The sequence below is a fragment of the Coenobita brevimanus genome, chromosome 74 (assembly GCF_032717465.1).
Source record: "Coenobita brevimanus isolate Jiangsu-jjx chromosome 74, ASM3271746v2, whole genome shotgun sequence".
Lineage (NCBI taxonomy): Eukaryota > Metazoa > Arthropoda > Malacostraca > Decapoda > Coenobitidae > Coenobita > Coenobita brevimanus.
In genome coordinates, this window is record NC_137027.1 from 12,624,589 (window position 1) to 12,642,203 (window position 17,615).

Consider the following 17,615-nt stretch of genomic DNA (forward strand, 5'->3'; position numbering starts at 1 on the left):
TATTTGTATCTTTAAAATCATCATCATCATCATCATCTCTCTCTCTCTCTCTCTCTCTCTCTCTCTCTCTTTCTTAACGATCTCCGGGTGTTAATGGAACAGACAATAAATGATCACGTTCTCGAGTCTGGCAGGTGGCTTTTAATGACTTCTTCCCTCCCTTCCTCTATGTCTTAACGGATTCCTTAAGACTCTAGGCTGGATTATAAAAACTGAGGACATGAAGGTATAATCTAAGGAGGTCCCTAAACTCAGGTAATTTGCGGAACACCTTTAATTAGTAACGTCGCTCCATATTTTTTTTTGGACGAACAATTATGAAACTCTTCCACATAAATCTGAAAAACATGCAGGGTCTTGAATATCGCCCCTCTGGGTTTCGGAAGTTATTGTTCACTCTCTCATAATTTATCGTCAGGAAGTGGATCCATATTAGTTTCCGCAAGAGTTCAATTATAGTCGCTTTGTCTTCACCTGAGGGAACTGGGCCAAAACTGAATCGTGGTTGCATAAAATTCGGCAAGCCTTACTTATGAGACGGGGATGAATCTCCTTGGTTAACAGTCAAATCAACCGTCCAGTCTAACTACACTTGGTTAACAGTCATATCAACTCCTCATTCTAACTATACCTGGCCATCGATTAAGCTGAAAGGGTTAGAGGTCTTCGGCAGGTTAGAGTAAACGCACTATAGCTCAGGTAAATCGAAGACATTAACAGTATTAGGCAGGCAACTGATCGGAAAACGATGTAAAATATTTCCTTTAAACGCGTGGCATTATTTGGGTGAGTGATGTGGCTGTATTGTGTGTTTCAATCGAGATGTTTACGTCATTGTCTGATCAATTGCCCTGACCTGTATTTGTTGACGTCCACGAGTTTAACCCCATCACGCCGATGACTTCTTTTGTATGTTATTCCTTCTGCTTCCATTATTAAATAAGTAAAGTAAAAAAAAAATCACTAAAGAAGAGGCGACAATGAGGCTTTAGTAGGCAAGGCTGTGTTATATGAAAAATAAATAAAGCAAAAAAAAAAAATCAAGAAAAGATACTAGGAAGGATTCAGTAGACGACAAATGTACTATGAAAGTAATGTGAATGAATGAATGAATAAATAAAGTAAACCACTAAAGAAGAAGTGCTCAGGCGTCTTAAGCAGAGGACATGAGCTTGAGGGGTACTGAGCCTCATTACATGTCGACCCAGGGACGTAACGAGACACCTCAACACGTTTTCTTATGCTTTTTAAGTCTCTCTCTCTCTCTCTCTTGGCAGGTGGGGGCACTGTGTTAAGTTGTGCTAAATTGTGCTTCCCTGTATTGGTTTTGGATTTTGCGCACTCCCCTTTATATTAGTAGGAAGCAAAGTTCTGGACATGATGATGATGATGATGATGATGATTTTATGTGTTCATTTACATTCCGGAGTATGTTATCACCTTCATTTGTAGGTTTGCCAGAATTAGCTCCGATACCAATATCAATATTTATCAAAACTATCGAAGATACATTGAATATTTGTATCAAGTTTGACTCAAGGTTATCATCAGTTTAAAACACACACACACACACACACACACACACACACACACACACACACACACACACACACACACACACACACACACACACACACACACACAAAGAGTAACACTAAAGAAGCCTTGCCTTGTCCTGGTACCACACTCTGTATAATGAAGGGCTGGGTAAAGGTCACACCCGTCTTGCTCTTGACCTTTCTAGCTTCTTGGTCTCTTGCAAAGGAACCTAATAACTAACAAGGAATTATTTGTTTCTGGCACGAAGGCATGGTTTAGACAGGGAGATAATTATGCTCGTCAAGTATTCCCCAGCGTCGGTTTGACATTTCGGGTGTTTCTTTTACTTTCCTCACTGACTCGTGCTAGCTAGGAGAATATATTACAGGCAGAGTACATACCGAGCAACTACCACCTTACGAATAACAACCAACGGGGGAAGCTGAGAAGAAGAAGAGATGAAATACTAGGGGAACATATAACCCCAAGTTTTCATTCTACCCCTCTCCACTAAAAGAGGTGTTTCATGCACATAACAGAATCATTCCAGGCTTGATAAGGTAGTCTATAGATAGGCAAGAATAAAATTTAAATAGACGTGCTCGTGCAGAAGGGATTAAAGAGAAGTTGGTAAAAGAAGTGGAGTGAATTCGTGGCTCCCCTGAGGAACTTTGACAATGCAGCCGCGGTAAAAAGGAAGAGCGTTTTTATTAGGAGGGAGGGAGAACATTCATCACGGGGAGTATTAGTCACTTGTCGGCTCCCTGATACTCCCCTGATACTTGAGACTGTCCACTAATACTCATCATACTTGAGAGCACCTTGATACCCTCTGATATTTGAGACCTCCCACTTATACAGCTGAAACTTAAGGTTTCCCACTGATACCCCTGATATATGATACTTTCTTGACACTCCCCTGATTATTGTAACTTCCCTGACATTTATGAATCCCGAATGATTTTTTCCTTACATCTGAGACCTCCCACTGATACCTTTGATACTTGCCAGACCCCCGTTACTGCCTTGAATTCCCTGATATCCTCCCTGATACTATCCCCATCACATCCCCTTTACATCACCCTGATATTTATTACGTACCATACCAATAAACAACACTAACAAGCCAACACCTGAAAAAGCACACATATACCTCCCCTCACCTGTCCTTTTCAATCATAAAAGTTCCGGTGTACGATGATTACGGATCTCCCAAGGCACTAATGCTATTAAACTGGAGAGGGATATCACATTCGACGGGGGAAATTGATTCTCCCTAAACCCCCCTTCCTTCCATAATACCGTCTTCCCGTTGAATGAGGCGAAGAGGGTCCTTGAATCTCCACGTCCCTAGGGAAAGGAAAGTAGGGGAGAAGTGAAAGGGAGCAGCGACCCGTTGCATACAGATAAACCTCTCGCAGTGAAGGGCTGGGAATTAATCTCTGCTAAAACCTTCCACCATGAAGGATTGCTGCAAAAACGAAGACAGTCGTATGGAAAAAAGTATTTTAAAAAATTCCTTGTATTGAAAGGGTTACACTGTTATCCACTGCGTCTTCACCGTTCCATGTTGATCCTCCACTTAGCCACACTTCCCTCCTCCACCACCCCATATTCTCTCTTCCCGCCACCCTCTTCCATGTTGCATCATCCCTCCTCCTTCACATTCTGCCTTTCCACTTTCTCTAGGCTCCCCTTTCTCCATCCACCACACTCTCCCTTCTCCTTTTCCGCACTCCGCCTCCTCCCCTCCACCAAACTCTCCTTCTCATACCACCTCGCTCGTCCCCCTCCCATCCCATCTGCACATTTCCTCTTCCACTCCTCCAGACTCCCCCTCCTACACACTTCCTTTCCTCTCCCCCTCCTACCCACCTCCCTTCCCTCCCCCTCCTCCACACTGTACGGAAGGTGTCACATAATAAATACAAAATATCTACCACACATTCATTTAATATATTGCTTCAGTTCCCCTTTATGATTCAGAATCTATACGTATTCGTGTATGTATATATGTATGCAAATGTAGAGAGTGTTCTTTTACAAGGTGTGTGTGTGTTTGTGTGTGTGTGTGTGAGTGTTTCTTGGAACACAAATAGATAATTATTAAAACTGTGTTACCAGTGGTGCAGCTAATGACACTCCATAAATTATAAGCAAAATTAATTATCACGACAATGCAACTTGCGATATATAATCATCTCTTTCTATATCAATATCTTTATATCTGTTCCTGTTTATTTATATCTCTATATCTGTCTATCTATATTCCAGCCTCCATCTCAATGTCTCTATCTATTTTTATCTATCTTTCTGACTTATATATATATATATATATATATATATATATATATATATATATATATATATATATGGTTTATCCTCCATTTCATTCCCTGGCCTTGTGGCATCCCATTTCATCTCATATTAATTATTATGTGACAATCTATCTATGTATGAATGTGTCAGTCGGTTTCTTATCTTATATCACGTTTATTCTCATGCCACGATTTGTCTGTCTATTTGTCTGTTTGTCTATCTAACTATCTATACATCTATCTGTTTCTCTATCTATCCATTCATTAATCCATTTAGCTGTCGATCAATATTACATCTCCCATCTCATCCCCTGGCAGTGTTGTATCCCATCCCATTCGTATTTGTCATTATGCAACTCTATCTGTGTATCGATCTGTTTCTCAATCTATCCATCTATCTATCTATGCATCTATCAGTTTCTTAGTCTATCCATCCATCTATCTGTGTCTCAATAAATCCTTCCATCTATCTGTGTATATCTATCTACCTGTATTACACCTGCCATCTCATCCCCTCTCCGTGTGGCCTCCCATCTCATACCGCACCTGTCGTAAAGGCTTCATCATTCCCACCTGTGCTCCAATGACGAATAATATTATGAGGCTTCCCATCACGGTGCTATCGTGCTAAGTGAATTCAGCGGTATTGCAACATTAAGGTCTGCCGATCTAATTGTAGTTATTGAATTATTTCCTATTTTATCGTATACACCTCTTTTCCCACCTAAGGTTTTATGTATATATATATATATATATCTATATATATATATATATATATATATATATATATATATATATATATATATATATATATATATATATATATATATATATATATATATATATATCTATATATATATATATATATATATATATATATATATATATATATATATATATATATCTATATATATATATATATATATATATCTATATATCTATATATCTATATATATATATATATATATCGACTTATTACCTCATAATTCACTTGTATCTATTTTATATCGTTTTTATGTCGGTATAATGTAAATCAGTAGCACACTGCGGTACTGAGGTGTAATAAGCAGAATAAATCGTTAAGGAAAAGGGGTTACGGTATCCCCAAAACCAATTAGAATACAACCCAAGTATCATGTTGAAGATATACCGCTATTTGCTGAAATACTAATTTACATCGGCCAAAACTTAAAGAGAAAATGCTTAAATTTTCTCACATAAAGTTAAGAATATTTAGGCAAGGTGCATAACTTAAAAAAAATTAGATTGCATAGTTTAATTTTCTTGTCTGAACTTAAGAGTAGGTCATTCAAGTGTGATAATGTGGGAGGCAGTGTGAGGAGCTGGCGATAAGTTTGTACATTGTTATTATTATTATTATTATTATTATTATTATTATTATTATTATTATTATATTACTACTACTACTACTATTAATATTACCTCCACCTTATGTCTTCACCAATGCCGCTTGTGTAAAATATATCTCAAGAAACTGTTATTAGGTTGCAATATAATCTCTTAAGTGGGCAGTGGGCCAAGAAAGAGTTTATTAGATTTTGGGAGACACTTGTAAAGTCTGCAGTCTCATTGTGTCTGTCTCTCTGACTGACTCCCTCTGTTTGTCTTCCCTTCTCTCTATGTCTGTCTCTGTCTCTGTCTGTCTGTCTCGCTGTTTGTCTGTCTTTCTGTCTCTGTCTCTGTCTGTCTGTCTCTGTCTGTCTGTCTGTCTGTCTGTCTGTCTCTCTCTCTCTCTCTCTCTCTCTCTCTCTCTCTCTCTCTCTCTCTTTATTCCAATACACCTCCTACAACTCACCTCCTCTGCCTAGTTCACATTCCTCCTTCCAACGCACCTCACCTTTCTCTCCTCCCTCGTCTCTCTCACTCCTCCATCTCTCCCAAAACCCTGCCCTCATCATCCTCTCCCCCGTTTACGCCACACCTTCCCCCAGTCTCCTCTTCCCCCTCATACCAACCCCACCCCTTCCCATTCTGTCTCCTTTCCCTCTGCCGTCTCCAATACCCTTTCCTTCCTCCTCCCATCTCCTTCCACCCCCCTCCCTCTCCCTGCTCCCCCTCTCTCTTCCTCCCTCACCCCCTCCCCCGCTTCCCGACAGTAGCAGACGGAAAAACAAACCCGTAAATCACCAGGCAATCCGAGCGGCTACTTTTGCTTCTCAATCCCATAAATCCACAGGCGAGAGGCGACCAGGGAGCTGACGAAAATAGACTATTGGGATCTCGGCATCAGGAATGAAAAAAATATAAAAATAATAATATGGCTTTTATAGAATAAATAAAGATCATAAAGAATGAATCGTTATAATGTGGTGTTGACTTTTGTAGTACGATGTAGTTTATTATTTTATTTTTGCAACAACAGGGTGATTTTATTTAGCCTAGTAAGGATTGTGCTGGTAAAAAAAAAATGTTAATGAAGACTATAGCTAACCTCATCATTTCGAAAAGTCTACTCTTAACTGAATAAAGGCGTCTGGTGAGGGCAAGAATAACAAAAAAAATAAATAAATAAATAAATATATAAAATAAAAGGATATTATCTGATTCAAAGGGGAACAATGATTTCTTTTTACTACGTTACTATCAGAGGACTCTCCTGAGCTGAATATACTTGGCAAACGGTATCCATCAATCGACCATCCGTCCATCCATCCTTCCAGGCAAGTGGGCGGAATGGGATGGGTTGGGAATGAAGGGATGAAGGGATATGAGTGGGATGATTGGAGGTGTGGAAAGGGAGTAGGGGGAAGGAGGGAAGAAGGGCAAGGAAGAGGGAGTGGTAAAAGAAGATGAGGAGAGGAGAGGAAGAGAAGAAGCAGTGGGACGAGGGAAGAAGAGGAGGAAAGAGAGAGGAAGACGGGAGGTGAAGGTGGAAAGAAGGAGAGGGACAAGGAATGGAGAAAGAGAGAGGCGAAGGGGGAAGGAAAAGGAGGAGGGGAGAAGGTGTATGCGCTGGCGGGGGTAGGGTGTTAAACCGTGCTGATATGAGCCGGAGAGCCAAGTGAGGTCATATATTGTGGCTGGCGGTGCTCAATAACACACCCTAGCCTCGGCCACCTCATAAATTACACCAACCAACAGGAGAAGCGGCTGGAGATCTAAGGATACCGAGTCAAATGGCTATGAATTATGACCTCCTGTTTCGTGTATACGGGGTTTTGTGTGTAAAATTAGTGGGGTTAATTTTTGTCTCTTAGTTTCTCTCTTCAGAAATTTTTCTTTCATGTTGCAGTGTTAATTCATTGCTGCCACTCAAAATCCAAGATCGAGATATGGAAATGTTAGGCCAAGTTAGGGTAAAAAAGGTATAGCTGTAGTCCGTACGAAGATGCTGCATAAATATTCTCCTTGTTAATATTTTAATACTCTTATGAAACAAAGTCCATAGGAGGCATACCTAGGAGCGCTTCGAGAGAAACGGGAAGGGTAATGACGGGTATGTAATGGACTTTTCGGATACAATAATAAAAAATAAAAAATGCTGTACAATCAACTCAATCACCGTAGTTATAAAGTGGAAATGGACTGGAGTTTTTTTTTCGTTTTATTTTTATTTTTAATGGTAGTTCAACACTTATGTAACTGACTAAGGACAAAAGTGAGGACTGGATGAAGAGGTATTATAAGAAGATGGAGGTGTGAGGTAAATGTGATGGGCTATAATGGGACTAATGACCAATTGATGAGATGATGATGACGATGATTGTTAGGAAGACCTTTGCCTTGCACCGGACTGATGTAAAAGATGATGAATACCCTTGAGAACCTGACCTTAACAATAATGTAACCAACGAAATACAGGTGTTAATAATCAAGGAGTTTCATTTCATTATCAGTTAGCAGAATGGCCGATTATATTCCCAGTTTGTGTAAGGTGAATCAATGACTTATCTATTTGTCTATCTAATATAATATTGCTGTAATGGAATTGCTATAAGTAACTAGTCCGTTACCATACACGTAACCTCACTGGACTAGAGACACAGGCCTGAAAGCATGTCACGAAGGATTAATAGCCCATCAGCATGCCAACAGATGGGACTAAAGGCACCAAATATTGTCCATCAATCTTCCTCCGGCGAGAAAGTTCTGTTCTGCATTGTACATGTATTATCTGGTATTATTTGGTATATGTAAAGCTTAGCAGTGTTAAGTCTGACAGTGTGAGAAAAGAGAGTATGAGTAGTGATGGTGTGCAGTGTGGTAGTGTGACGTGTTATACTGGCCCATACAATATACTGCAGTAGCTCTTCTTACGCCTTGTATCCCTCGTAGGACCATAGTTTCATAATTGAAGAAGCTTTCCAGCGCCTTTTCAAGTTAATTTCTCTTGCTTTTTATGTAAATATATTCATTTACATTATCAGTGCACTCTATGTTGATATAAAGAATAATAAAACAATTTCCTGTATTATGAAAAATAAATCAATAAGGAAAAGGTAATAAGAAGCCTTCCAAATAAACAAAACTACGGCTCTTGAACATCCAGTACCTCCGCAGTTCATCAGCTTGTAACACTCTTCTCACCGCCTCTTCCTCTCCCTCCTCCGCACACAAATCAGGATGCAAAACGATAACAACTGACTGGAGGCAAAACCTTTGGTCAAAATGCAAATCGTAGCTCACTCGTCCGAGCTTTATTGGTGTAGTGTTTCGGAAAATGGTTTTGTTTTTTCGAGGCTGAGCTACGGTATTCACGAGGCACATTCCAAAACTTACATTGCTGAAGTTCTTTGACTCGAAAATTTTGATTTGATTAGTTGGAAATACTTTCATATATTGAAATTCAGTGTCTGTCTATGTATCTATCTACTTATCTATCTGTCTGTCTGTTTGTCTGTCTGTCTACCTATAGTCAGACGTCTTAATCAAGGAGGGAGAGGAAACAAACAAATCGCTTCCACGTCACCCTATGCCCCTCCATCTGGCTGCCTTCTCTCCAGCTCACATCTCCCAGTCACATAGGATTACTTGATAAAATATAGAATCATCCATATATAGTCTAACATATTACTGCTAACTTTTCTTATTCTAGGTACAGCACGTCTCTGTCATGAAATCAAAAGTTAAAACGTGCCTAGTCTACACGGCTTCTATAATTTCCTTCTAGCAGATTAACAAGAGTGGGTATACATGTAAGAGTAATAATTACCTTACTGGCTGCCTTCCAATTTGATAACGGGACTTTGTATATTATTTACGTGGCATAGTGAATACGCTCGCGTCTACTACCAAGTTCCAGCCTTCTCTCATTATACTTACTGATGAAGCTTACTAATTCCATAAGTTATCATGGAATCTAGTTACTCCAAGTTGCAGGAGCACCAGCCAAGCGAACAAGTCATGCAGCACACGTTAACTGGGATTATTAAACAGGGAGACAGAGAAGCAACATGAGACACAGACTGGTAGAGACAGATGACATAGTAGTAAACATAATTCTCTCTCTCTCTCTCTCTCTCTCTCTCTCTCTTTCTCTCTCTCTCTCTCTCTCTCTCAGTCGAGGCGAAGAGAGATGCATGCCCAGTACGTGAGGTGCATTTCAGAATATCCACCTCACTCTTGCCTCCCACAATCAACCATTCTCTCATTTTTCCCAAACTCAGCCTCAGCTCTGTGTGTGTGTGTGTGTGTGTGTGTGTGTGTGTGTGTGTGTGTGTGTGTGTGTGTGTGTGTGTGTGTGTGTGTGTGTGTGTGGTTAGTACTATTATTTTCGTATACCTCTGTAACTAAGACAGAAACGTTACCAGTAGCGAAGGATAGACAGTGTAGGCTGTAACAACTTGGTCTTTTTATTGCATCTGGTGTTTTTCATTCAATGTATTTCCTTTGACACCGAAATTGGACGGAAGTTATGTAACCTACTCACCTGTACCTGTCTGTTTATTTATGTACACGATAGCTCAGAGTGTTATCGGAATTAAGTGATATGCGGTGGATTGGTGGACAGAGGGTCAAGGAAGAGCTGATTAAATTTTGAGGAGAATCCGGATCACGATGCAGGAGTAAATCATAAATTTTATTGGTTTTGGCGGTGGTATGCGCTCCGTGATTTTCTAGTTACTGAAAATGTGCTGGCCAGACTTCCTTTTTAAAACTGTAAGGTGCCTAATGTCTGTTTACGTATATACTGTAAATCATAGCAATCTCATCCACCTCTGTTTCTCTCTGCCACAGCTGCCCAGAGCGAGATGGAGGGTCCTGCCGTGAGAATGGTGGCGTCGGGCAGCAGTCTGAAGCTGGTGTGTGTGGTGAAGGAGGCGCCCCCGTCCTACGTGTTTTGGTACCAGGACGACAGGATGATTAACTACGACGAAGACCGGGGCGTTAACACCACCTTGGAAAAGGACCACAGGTGAGGAGGTAAAAAATAGAGTGATAAATAGATAAGTAGATAACTAGATATGAAGATTGAGATGGATGGATGGGTGGATGGATGTATTGACAGATAGATGTGCATATATATATATATATATATATATATATATATATATATATATATATATATATATATATATATATATATATATGTGAGAGATAAGGGGGGAAGATATATATATATATATATATATATATATATATATATATATATATATATATATATATATATATATATATATATATATATATATATGCGTTCTGAATAACTCACAGTGTGGCGGAGGAAAACAAGAATTAAAGAGGAAAAGACAGGACAGCCAGGTTTAAAGGGACAGTTACAATCATCCAGTGCCTACAAAGAGAGAAAGAGAGAGAGGAGAAGTAAAAAGAAAGAACGAGAAATATATTGATTGAGAGACAGACGGACGAATAGACAGGCAGTCATATACAGATAGACTGGGGCTATGAATGTGGATTATATATATATATATTTATATATATATATATATATATATATATATATATATATATATATAGATAGATAGATAGATAGATAGATAGATAGATAGATAGATAGATAGATAGATAGATAGATAGATAGATATACAGAGAGAAAGAGAGAGAGAGAGAGATCATGGATCATGAAAATCTCGCTTCAACTCATCCAAGGGGCCCTCAGAGTAACTCTTGTGCAACTGCTGAAACTATGACGGTCGTGAAACTACATAAATGCCATGAGAGGCAATGTTAAAGTGTAATGTGCACAAATAAATCTATTTCGAACAGTTACTACGAATCCTTCCATGCCATTTAAGACACAGCCACTTCAATGGTCTCATGGTCGGTCGGAGTGTCCTTGACCAAGCATAGCACTGGCCTTTATAAATTATTCCTGTGTACCCCATGTTCTCTAGTAATTATGGACACACACCCACCCCACCAAGCTAACATTATTTCTTAAAACAGTGTTCTTTACTAAGGTCACACTGGCTAACATTTACTTCTTAAAATTACAGTCAGCGATTTTTAGTATGACCACACTGGAGATGTCAACTTTGTAAACTAGCTGTACACTCAGGTACAGGTGCTGGGACGCCTTCATGTGTTGGCACTGATATAACCAAGCAGCTCTACTGCCTGGGTATACAAAAGTCCATCACCTCCCTCCCTGTCCCCCCCAAAGCAGGACGATGGATTGGAGGTGAAGGGCAGTTTAAACCACTTGATCCAAATTCCAGATGAACGTAGAGCTACACCCTCTACTAATACTGTTACTTTAGTCTTATAGTCTACCTTGTCTACTACACATACCCTAACTCTCTCTCTCTCTCTCTCCCTCTCTTTCTCTCTCCCCCATCCCACAGCACCCTGACTGTGGCCTCGGTGACAGGGAGGCACGCTGGCAACTATACCTGCGCTCCGGACAACGCCAGCCCCTCCTCCGTCCTAGTGCACGTCGTCGTTGGTGAGTAGGGACGTGGCAGAGTGATTCAAGGGGACGTTTAAGGGGTTGTTAGGGACATTGGTGGGCTAAGGAAGGGAATTTGAAGGAGTTGGAAGTTAGGTAAGGATGTGAGAAGGTGTTGGGAGAGGGATGTGAAAAGAAAGGTGCATAGAAATGAGGAAATTTTGTACAGTTTGAATCGTTGATGAGTAGGGACTTAAGACAGAACTTTAAGAGGGCACTGAAGGGGTAGGAGAAAAGGATATGAATGAGAGAGGGGTTGGCAATGATAGTTGTGGGTTGGAAGGGCTTTAGGGATGTGTATCTGAGGAATGTAAAGAATTTTAGAGATAAAAAGTGGCTTTCCTTTCTCTAATGCTGAAGCGAGTACTGTGTTTAAGTTCAGAGGACATTCGATTCTGGTTATACAGTAGTTAAAAATAGTCCCTCTATCCTTTTCACAAACACAGCAGAAATACATATATTTTATTTTAGTTGACTCCCAGTAAATATAGTCACCAAGTAGAGACAGCAGACAAAATATGAAAAACAAAGGTAAAACAATGCTCGAAACACCAGACGAAAAAGTAAAGTTTCTATTCACGTTTAAAAAGTACTCACTCGGTGTATCATTTTCATTCCATGTGGGAGAAACTCGCTTTATCTCGGACAGTTTTTGCTTACTGGATGCTTACCCCTTATTAGATTCATCATCCATTTTCCCGCTTCCTCTCTCCAGTAATTTACAATTTTCCTGAGAGTTCCCGGAGGCGAAATTCTTAAACTTAATTAGTCGGCTGCCTCCACATCATTTGCTCTTTCTTCTTTCACCTCATTTCGCTTCCTCTTTTTTTTTTTTTTTTTTTTTTTCCTTTTCCAAGTTGCAGCATTTTTCCTCCGAGCCCCGCTGAGAAAATAACTATCACTCTTCTCATTTCTCTCATTTTTTCTTTTATCTTCTAAGTTGCTGCATTTTTCCTCAAGAGAATACTTTAATCATTCTAATTTTAATCCCCATTTTTCTTTCTTCTTTCAAGTTACAACATTTTCCCTCGAGAGAATAAATATCATTCTTCCAAATTTGAGCGCCAATTTTCTTCCTCTTGTAACTTTCACATTTTTTCCTTGAGAGAATAACTATTATACCCGTACACCTCATTCCTTGCTTCCTTTCTCCCTCTCTTTTTTCAGGTTGTACTATCCTTGAAGGATAACTACCATACCTCTCCTTTCGCCCCATTTTTCTTTCCTAAGCTGCCTGCATTTTTCCTCGAAAGAATGACTTTCATAATTAATTCTGACTCCCAATTTTCTTTCCCCTTCCAAAATGAATAGTTCGTCCTCATGAGAATAACTGTAGCATGTCGCATTTTGCCCCGTTTTATCATTTACCCTTTTGTAGTTTGCAGCATTTTACTCAAGAGAATAACTATCATACTTCTAATTTTGACTCTCATTTTATTTCCTCTTCTAAGTTACTGAATTTTCCCTGAGAGAATAACTAGCACGCCTGTCGATTTACCCTCTTCATTGTTTACATTTTCCAAGCTGCAACATTTTCTTCGAGGGAATAACTGTCATACCTCTCATTTTCCTTCATTTTCAATTCCTCTTCCAAGCAGCAGCATTTTTCCTCGAAGACCCGTGGAGAGAATAACTAGCGTACCTCATCCTCATTGTTCAGGGATTACCTCGCTCTCTACTTACCTCTTTCTCTTTTCCTTATGGACATTACTTTCCACTTTACCCCCACGAATAATTGTCCTCCTTCCCCCCCATCACTTTCCATTATTGTGATACCATTTTCTACTAGGGACCATTTCCACGGGAGACCTTTTTCTACCTGGCTACCTTTTTTCCCTCCCTATTTCCTTATTTGTTTGTCCACAGTTTCTCTTCATTTGCTTCTTGTTCATCTTATCCTCTTTTATCTTAGGCTTTTTTTCCTTTATGATTTTTTTTCCCGCGGTTCTTAGTCATATTTACCTAGTGTAAGTTACTCTGTCTTGCTTTCACATTCTCTTTTTCCCACTCCTGACTATTGTGTACTATACATTTACAATATTTATGTGGCTATTTCTTATTACCGACAAACCCTCTTTCTCCTTCCCATTTCCTTATTGTTTTTTTTCCATAGTTCCTCTTTATTTTCGCTTCTCGTTTACCTTATCCTTCCTTGTACTTACACCCTTTCTTTCCACCTTCTCTTCAATCTCATTATTTGTTGTAATTATGAGTCTAACTCTTATGACTGCCCAGCCACTTTGTCCATCACATTTCCTTGTTCATTTCTCTAGTTCCTTTTCAGTAGCTCTCGTTACCTTACAATTTCTTGCTCTCACACTCTCGCATCCCCTCTTCCCCCTCTTCATCCTTTGCCAAAACTGTGATATTCATTCTTACGGCTTCCTAACCTGTCTTTTACTCTCGATCTTTTTCTCCTGATTCCCATATAATTCCCCTTCATTCTCCTTTCCTTATCTCACTCTTTTATGCCCGTACACTCACTCTTACACCCATGCCTACACTCACTCTTTCCTTCATCACTTCCGAAAATTATGAGACTTTCCTTCGAGTGTCTGCCCTCTCTCTCTCTCTCTCTCTCTCTCTCACGTTCTTCACCTCTTCTTCATATCCCTTTCCTCTGCAGACCTCCTATATTCCCCTTTTTTTCTGTCTGTGTCTCTCTGTTTGTCTGTCCTCTCTCTCTCTCTCTCTCTCTCTCTCTCTCTCTCTCTCTTTCATGATTTAACTCCCTCTGCCTATCTCATTTCCTCGTATTGGCCACTCCTTTCGCCTTCCTCATCATCCTTCCTCACTGGAATGGTCGCCACGTTTCTTTTTCTGGCCCAAGACGCCTTCATCCTTACTCATTCTTCTTCATTCTTTCTCTGTTCTTTACTTATTCCTCTTCATTCCTTCTCTGTTATTTACTCATTCGTCTTTTTTCTCATATTCACTCATTGTTCTTTATTCTTTCTCTGTTATTTACTCATTCTTCTTCATTCTTTGTGTATTTACTCATTTCCATTCTTTCTTAATATTCACTTACCCTCCAGGTCATTGTATCTCTCTGTAATTACTCATTAAAGCTTGTATTTTTTTTTCCATTTATTCATTCTCCACTTCTTTATCTACATTTACTCATTCATTTCCATTTTCTCTATATATTCATCCCTTCAGAGCTTCATTCTCTTCATTCTCTCTCTATATTTACTCGTATTCATTCCTTACCTCATTCTTCTAGCATAATAACTCATTCCAGACTGAGTATCTTTAAAGTTATTCATTATCGGGTTCATTCTGTCTGCATATTTACTCATTCTACCATCATCATCATCATCATCATCATCATCATCATTTATCATTATCATCATTACACTTTCCGGTTCCATCCCAATCCCTAACCCACATTTTTCCTTCTGAAGAACAAAAATCATCAATCATCATCATTATTCTGTCCCTATCCCTTCCTGTCTCTAACCCCTATTTTTCCTCAAATATTAGCACTTTTTCCCTTTCCCTCCCTGTATCTAATCCTTATTTTTCCTTCACTTGACAGAAAGGGACGCGGGCGCAGCGAGTGGTCGAGGGGGGCAGAAAAGGCTGGACAAGACCCCAGTGCGACAACTCGGGGTCAAGAGCGCCTCCTCAGCCGGGCCTCGCGTTATCCCGCAAACCCTGGCCATCTTCCTGCTGGGGTTGCTCTTGTTCGATGAGATCATGACCTTCCCGAGGATCTTCCACGATAGCTTGTAGGCCCGCATTCCAGGTGGTGTGAGAGCCTTCGTGACACCTATTCCTTGGTGATTTAGTCTGCCTGGTACACCCTGACATTTCTCTCTTGTGTGTGCCATTTATATAGTTTTAATAATCGTCATACTTTGGATCAAGATACAAGGAGATACTAAGGTCGACTATGTGGAATGAATCGCCAAAGAGAAGCTGCTACGAAATCTTCAAAGCCACTATGAATACAACCTCATAGAGCGGCCGAATACTGCTGTACGCACTCTCTTAGTTGCTGCTGCTCCAGTGGTGTGTGTATTTTTTTTTCTTCTGCAGCGAATATGCGTCTTGATGTTAAAACATTTCGGCTGCCACACGTGTCCTGCGGTGCCCACATGTGTCCTCCTGTGCCACACGTGTTCAGCAATGCCACATGTGTTCTGCAGTGCCACAAGAGTCCTGCAGTGCCACACGTGTTCTGCAGTACCATACGTGTCCTGCGGTGCCACCCAGGTGTTTGTGTCCTGGGTCCAGCGTCACTGTCAGTCTCTCCCGGCCTCTTATCGTCACGTTTTTGGTGGCATCCAGGCCCCCTTTTTCGCCCCCAAAACTTTCCCGAATTTGGTGAGAGTTGGGGCTGGAAGTGAGTGTGTGTGCGTGTGTGTTATATTAAAGGATACATTATAGTTCAAAAAAAAAAAAAAAAAAGAGAGAGAGAGAGAAAGAGAGTCCACGAAACGCTTCTGAAGTGTCAAGTGTGTGATTCAGAAGCTTGAAACTAAGAATCCGTATTGATCAACATCACCAGCATCAACAACAGCATCTATGAGTGTACTTAGTGTAAGATACATATACACACGGGCTCTTGTGGAGTCTGAGAGGCCGAGGTGTGTGTGGCAAAACCGAGACACTTAAAAAGGCATATCAGACACAGTTATTCGCTCATCCAGTGGTATGGTTGTGGGCAGCAGGTGTGGGTGTGTGGGTGTGTTGCGGTGGAAGTGTTATGTCCGCAGCACAAGCCCCTGCCTCTGCTGCTGCTCGCCTTGCACCGCCCTCCTATCATCATCTTGTCCGTAAATCGTTTAACTTTCTTCTGTCCCGGTACGTGTTTTCCATTTTTGCCCTAACTAACGTGAGGATATTTCTTATTCACTTTTGGAATCCCCTCGTCTAAATGGAGGGGTATATGAGAGTTACATGGAACCGATTCAGCTTCAGAAATCTCTCCAGAGGTGAATGAAATCGTCTGGAAATAGCAAGGTTAGAATATAAAGGACGTTACTACTATGACACCTCATTTATTCTATTTCTCCTGTTTGTATATGAACTTATTCGGCTCTGAAGAGAATTTCGAAATGAAGGAGACAGATGCAGCCTTCCCCAATCCCTGCAATACGAGAAGACTTTCCAAGGTGAACAAGAGCCTCTGACGTGAGCTAGAGCCAAATTCAAGAGACATCCCGGGGCAGAAGGGGTTAATTAATAATAAAAAGGTTATAAAACAAGATATCGATGTTTTCCTGTAATGCTCGTCACAGTGACCGTGTGATATAGATGTGGAGTGTACACTTTCAGATGTATAAAATAAAAGTATGTTGTATTTGAAGCCGTGTCGTATAATATTTTCAAGCCAAAGGAGTTCCTATTCTCTTAATAAACCGTCTTGGAAATTATCTTTGAAAAAAAAATGAATTCAGTTTTCTTCGTAATATTCCAAATCTATAAAAAATTACCAAAAAAAAAAAAGTTAAAGCTCGTGGAAGAAAAAAGGGAAATGAATCACAGAGCATAATAAGACCCTTGTGAACTTTAAAACACGCCCCTCAAGTGTAAATAAAAAAAAATAAATAAATAAATCTGTTTACCTTTTCAAAGTGCGTAATGTACTCCACTGGGTGAAAATTGAGACAGACAGACAGACAAGCAGGCAGGCAAACATGTGGAGGTGTGTGTGTGTGTGTGTGTGTGTGTGTGTGTGTGTGTGTGTGTGTGTGTGTCTGTGTGTGTGTGTGTGTGTGTCGAGAGAGTGGCAACAGAATGGGTAATCACAGACCCGGAACAGCATCGTCAAAGTCTCTCTCATCCCAGCACCACCACCGACACTACAACAGTAACAACATCATCAACAATAAAATCAAGACCACCACCACCACCACCACCATCACCACCACCACCACCAC

The 17,615-nt window shown here is 40.2% G+C and overlaps 1 protein-coding gene across 1 annotated transcript in view; it reads left to right on the top strand.

The window, feature by feature from the left end:
- Positions 1–17,381, top strand: part of LOC145407700 (transmembrane and immunoglobulin domain-containing protein 1-like) — a 261,185-nt gene extending 243,804 nt beyond the window's left edge. The window contains exons 5-7 of the mRNA XM_080278566.1: positions 10,056–10,233; positions 11,624–11,724; positions 15,266–17,381. Coding sequence (XP_080134692.1) covers positions 10,056–10,233; positions 11,624–11,724; positions 15,266–15,462 — 476 coding nt within the window. The 3' untranslated portion in view covers positions 15,463–17,381. The remainder of the gene's footprint in view (positions 1–10,055; positions 10,234–11,623; positions 11,725–15,265) is intronic.
- Positions 17,382–17,615: the final 234 nt, after the last annotated feature.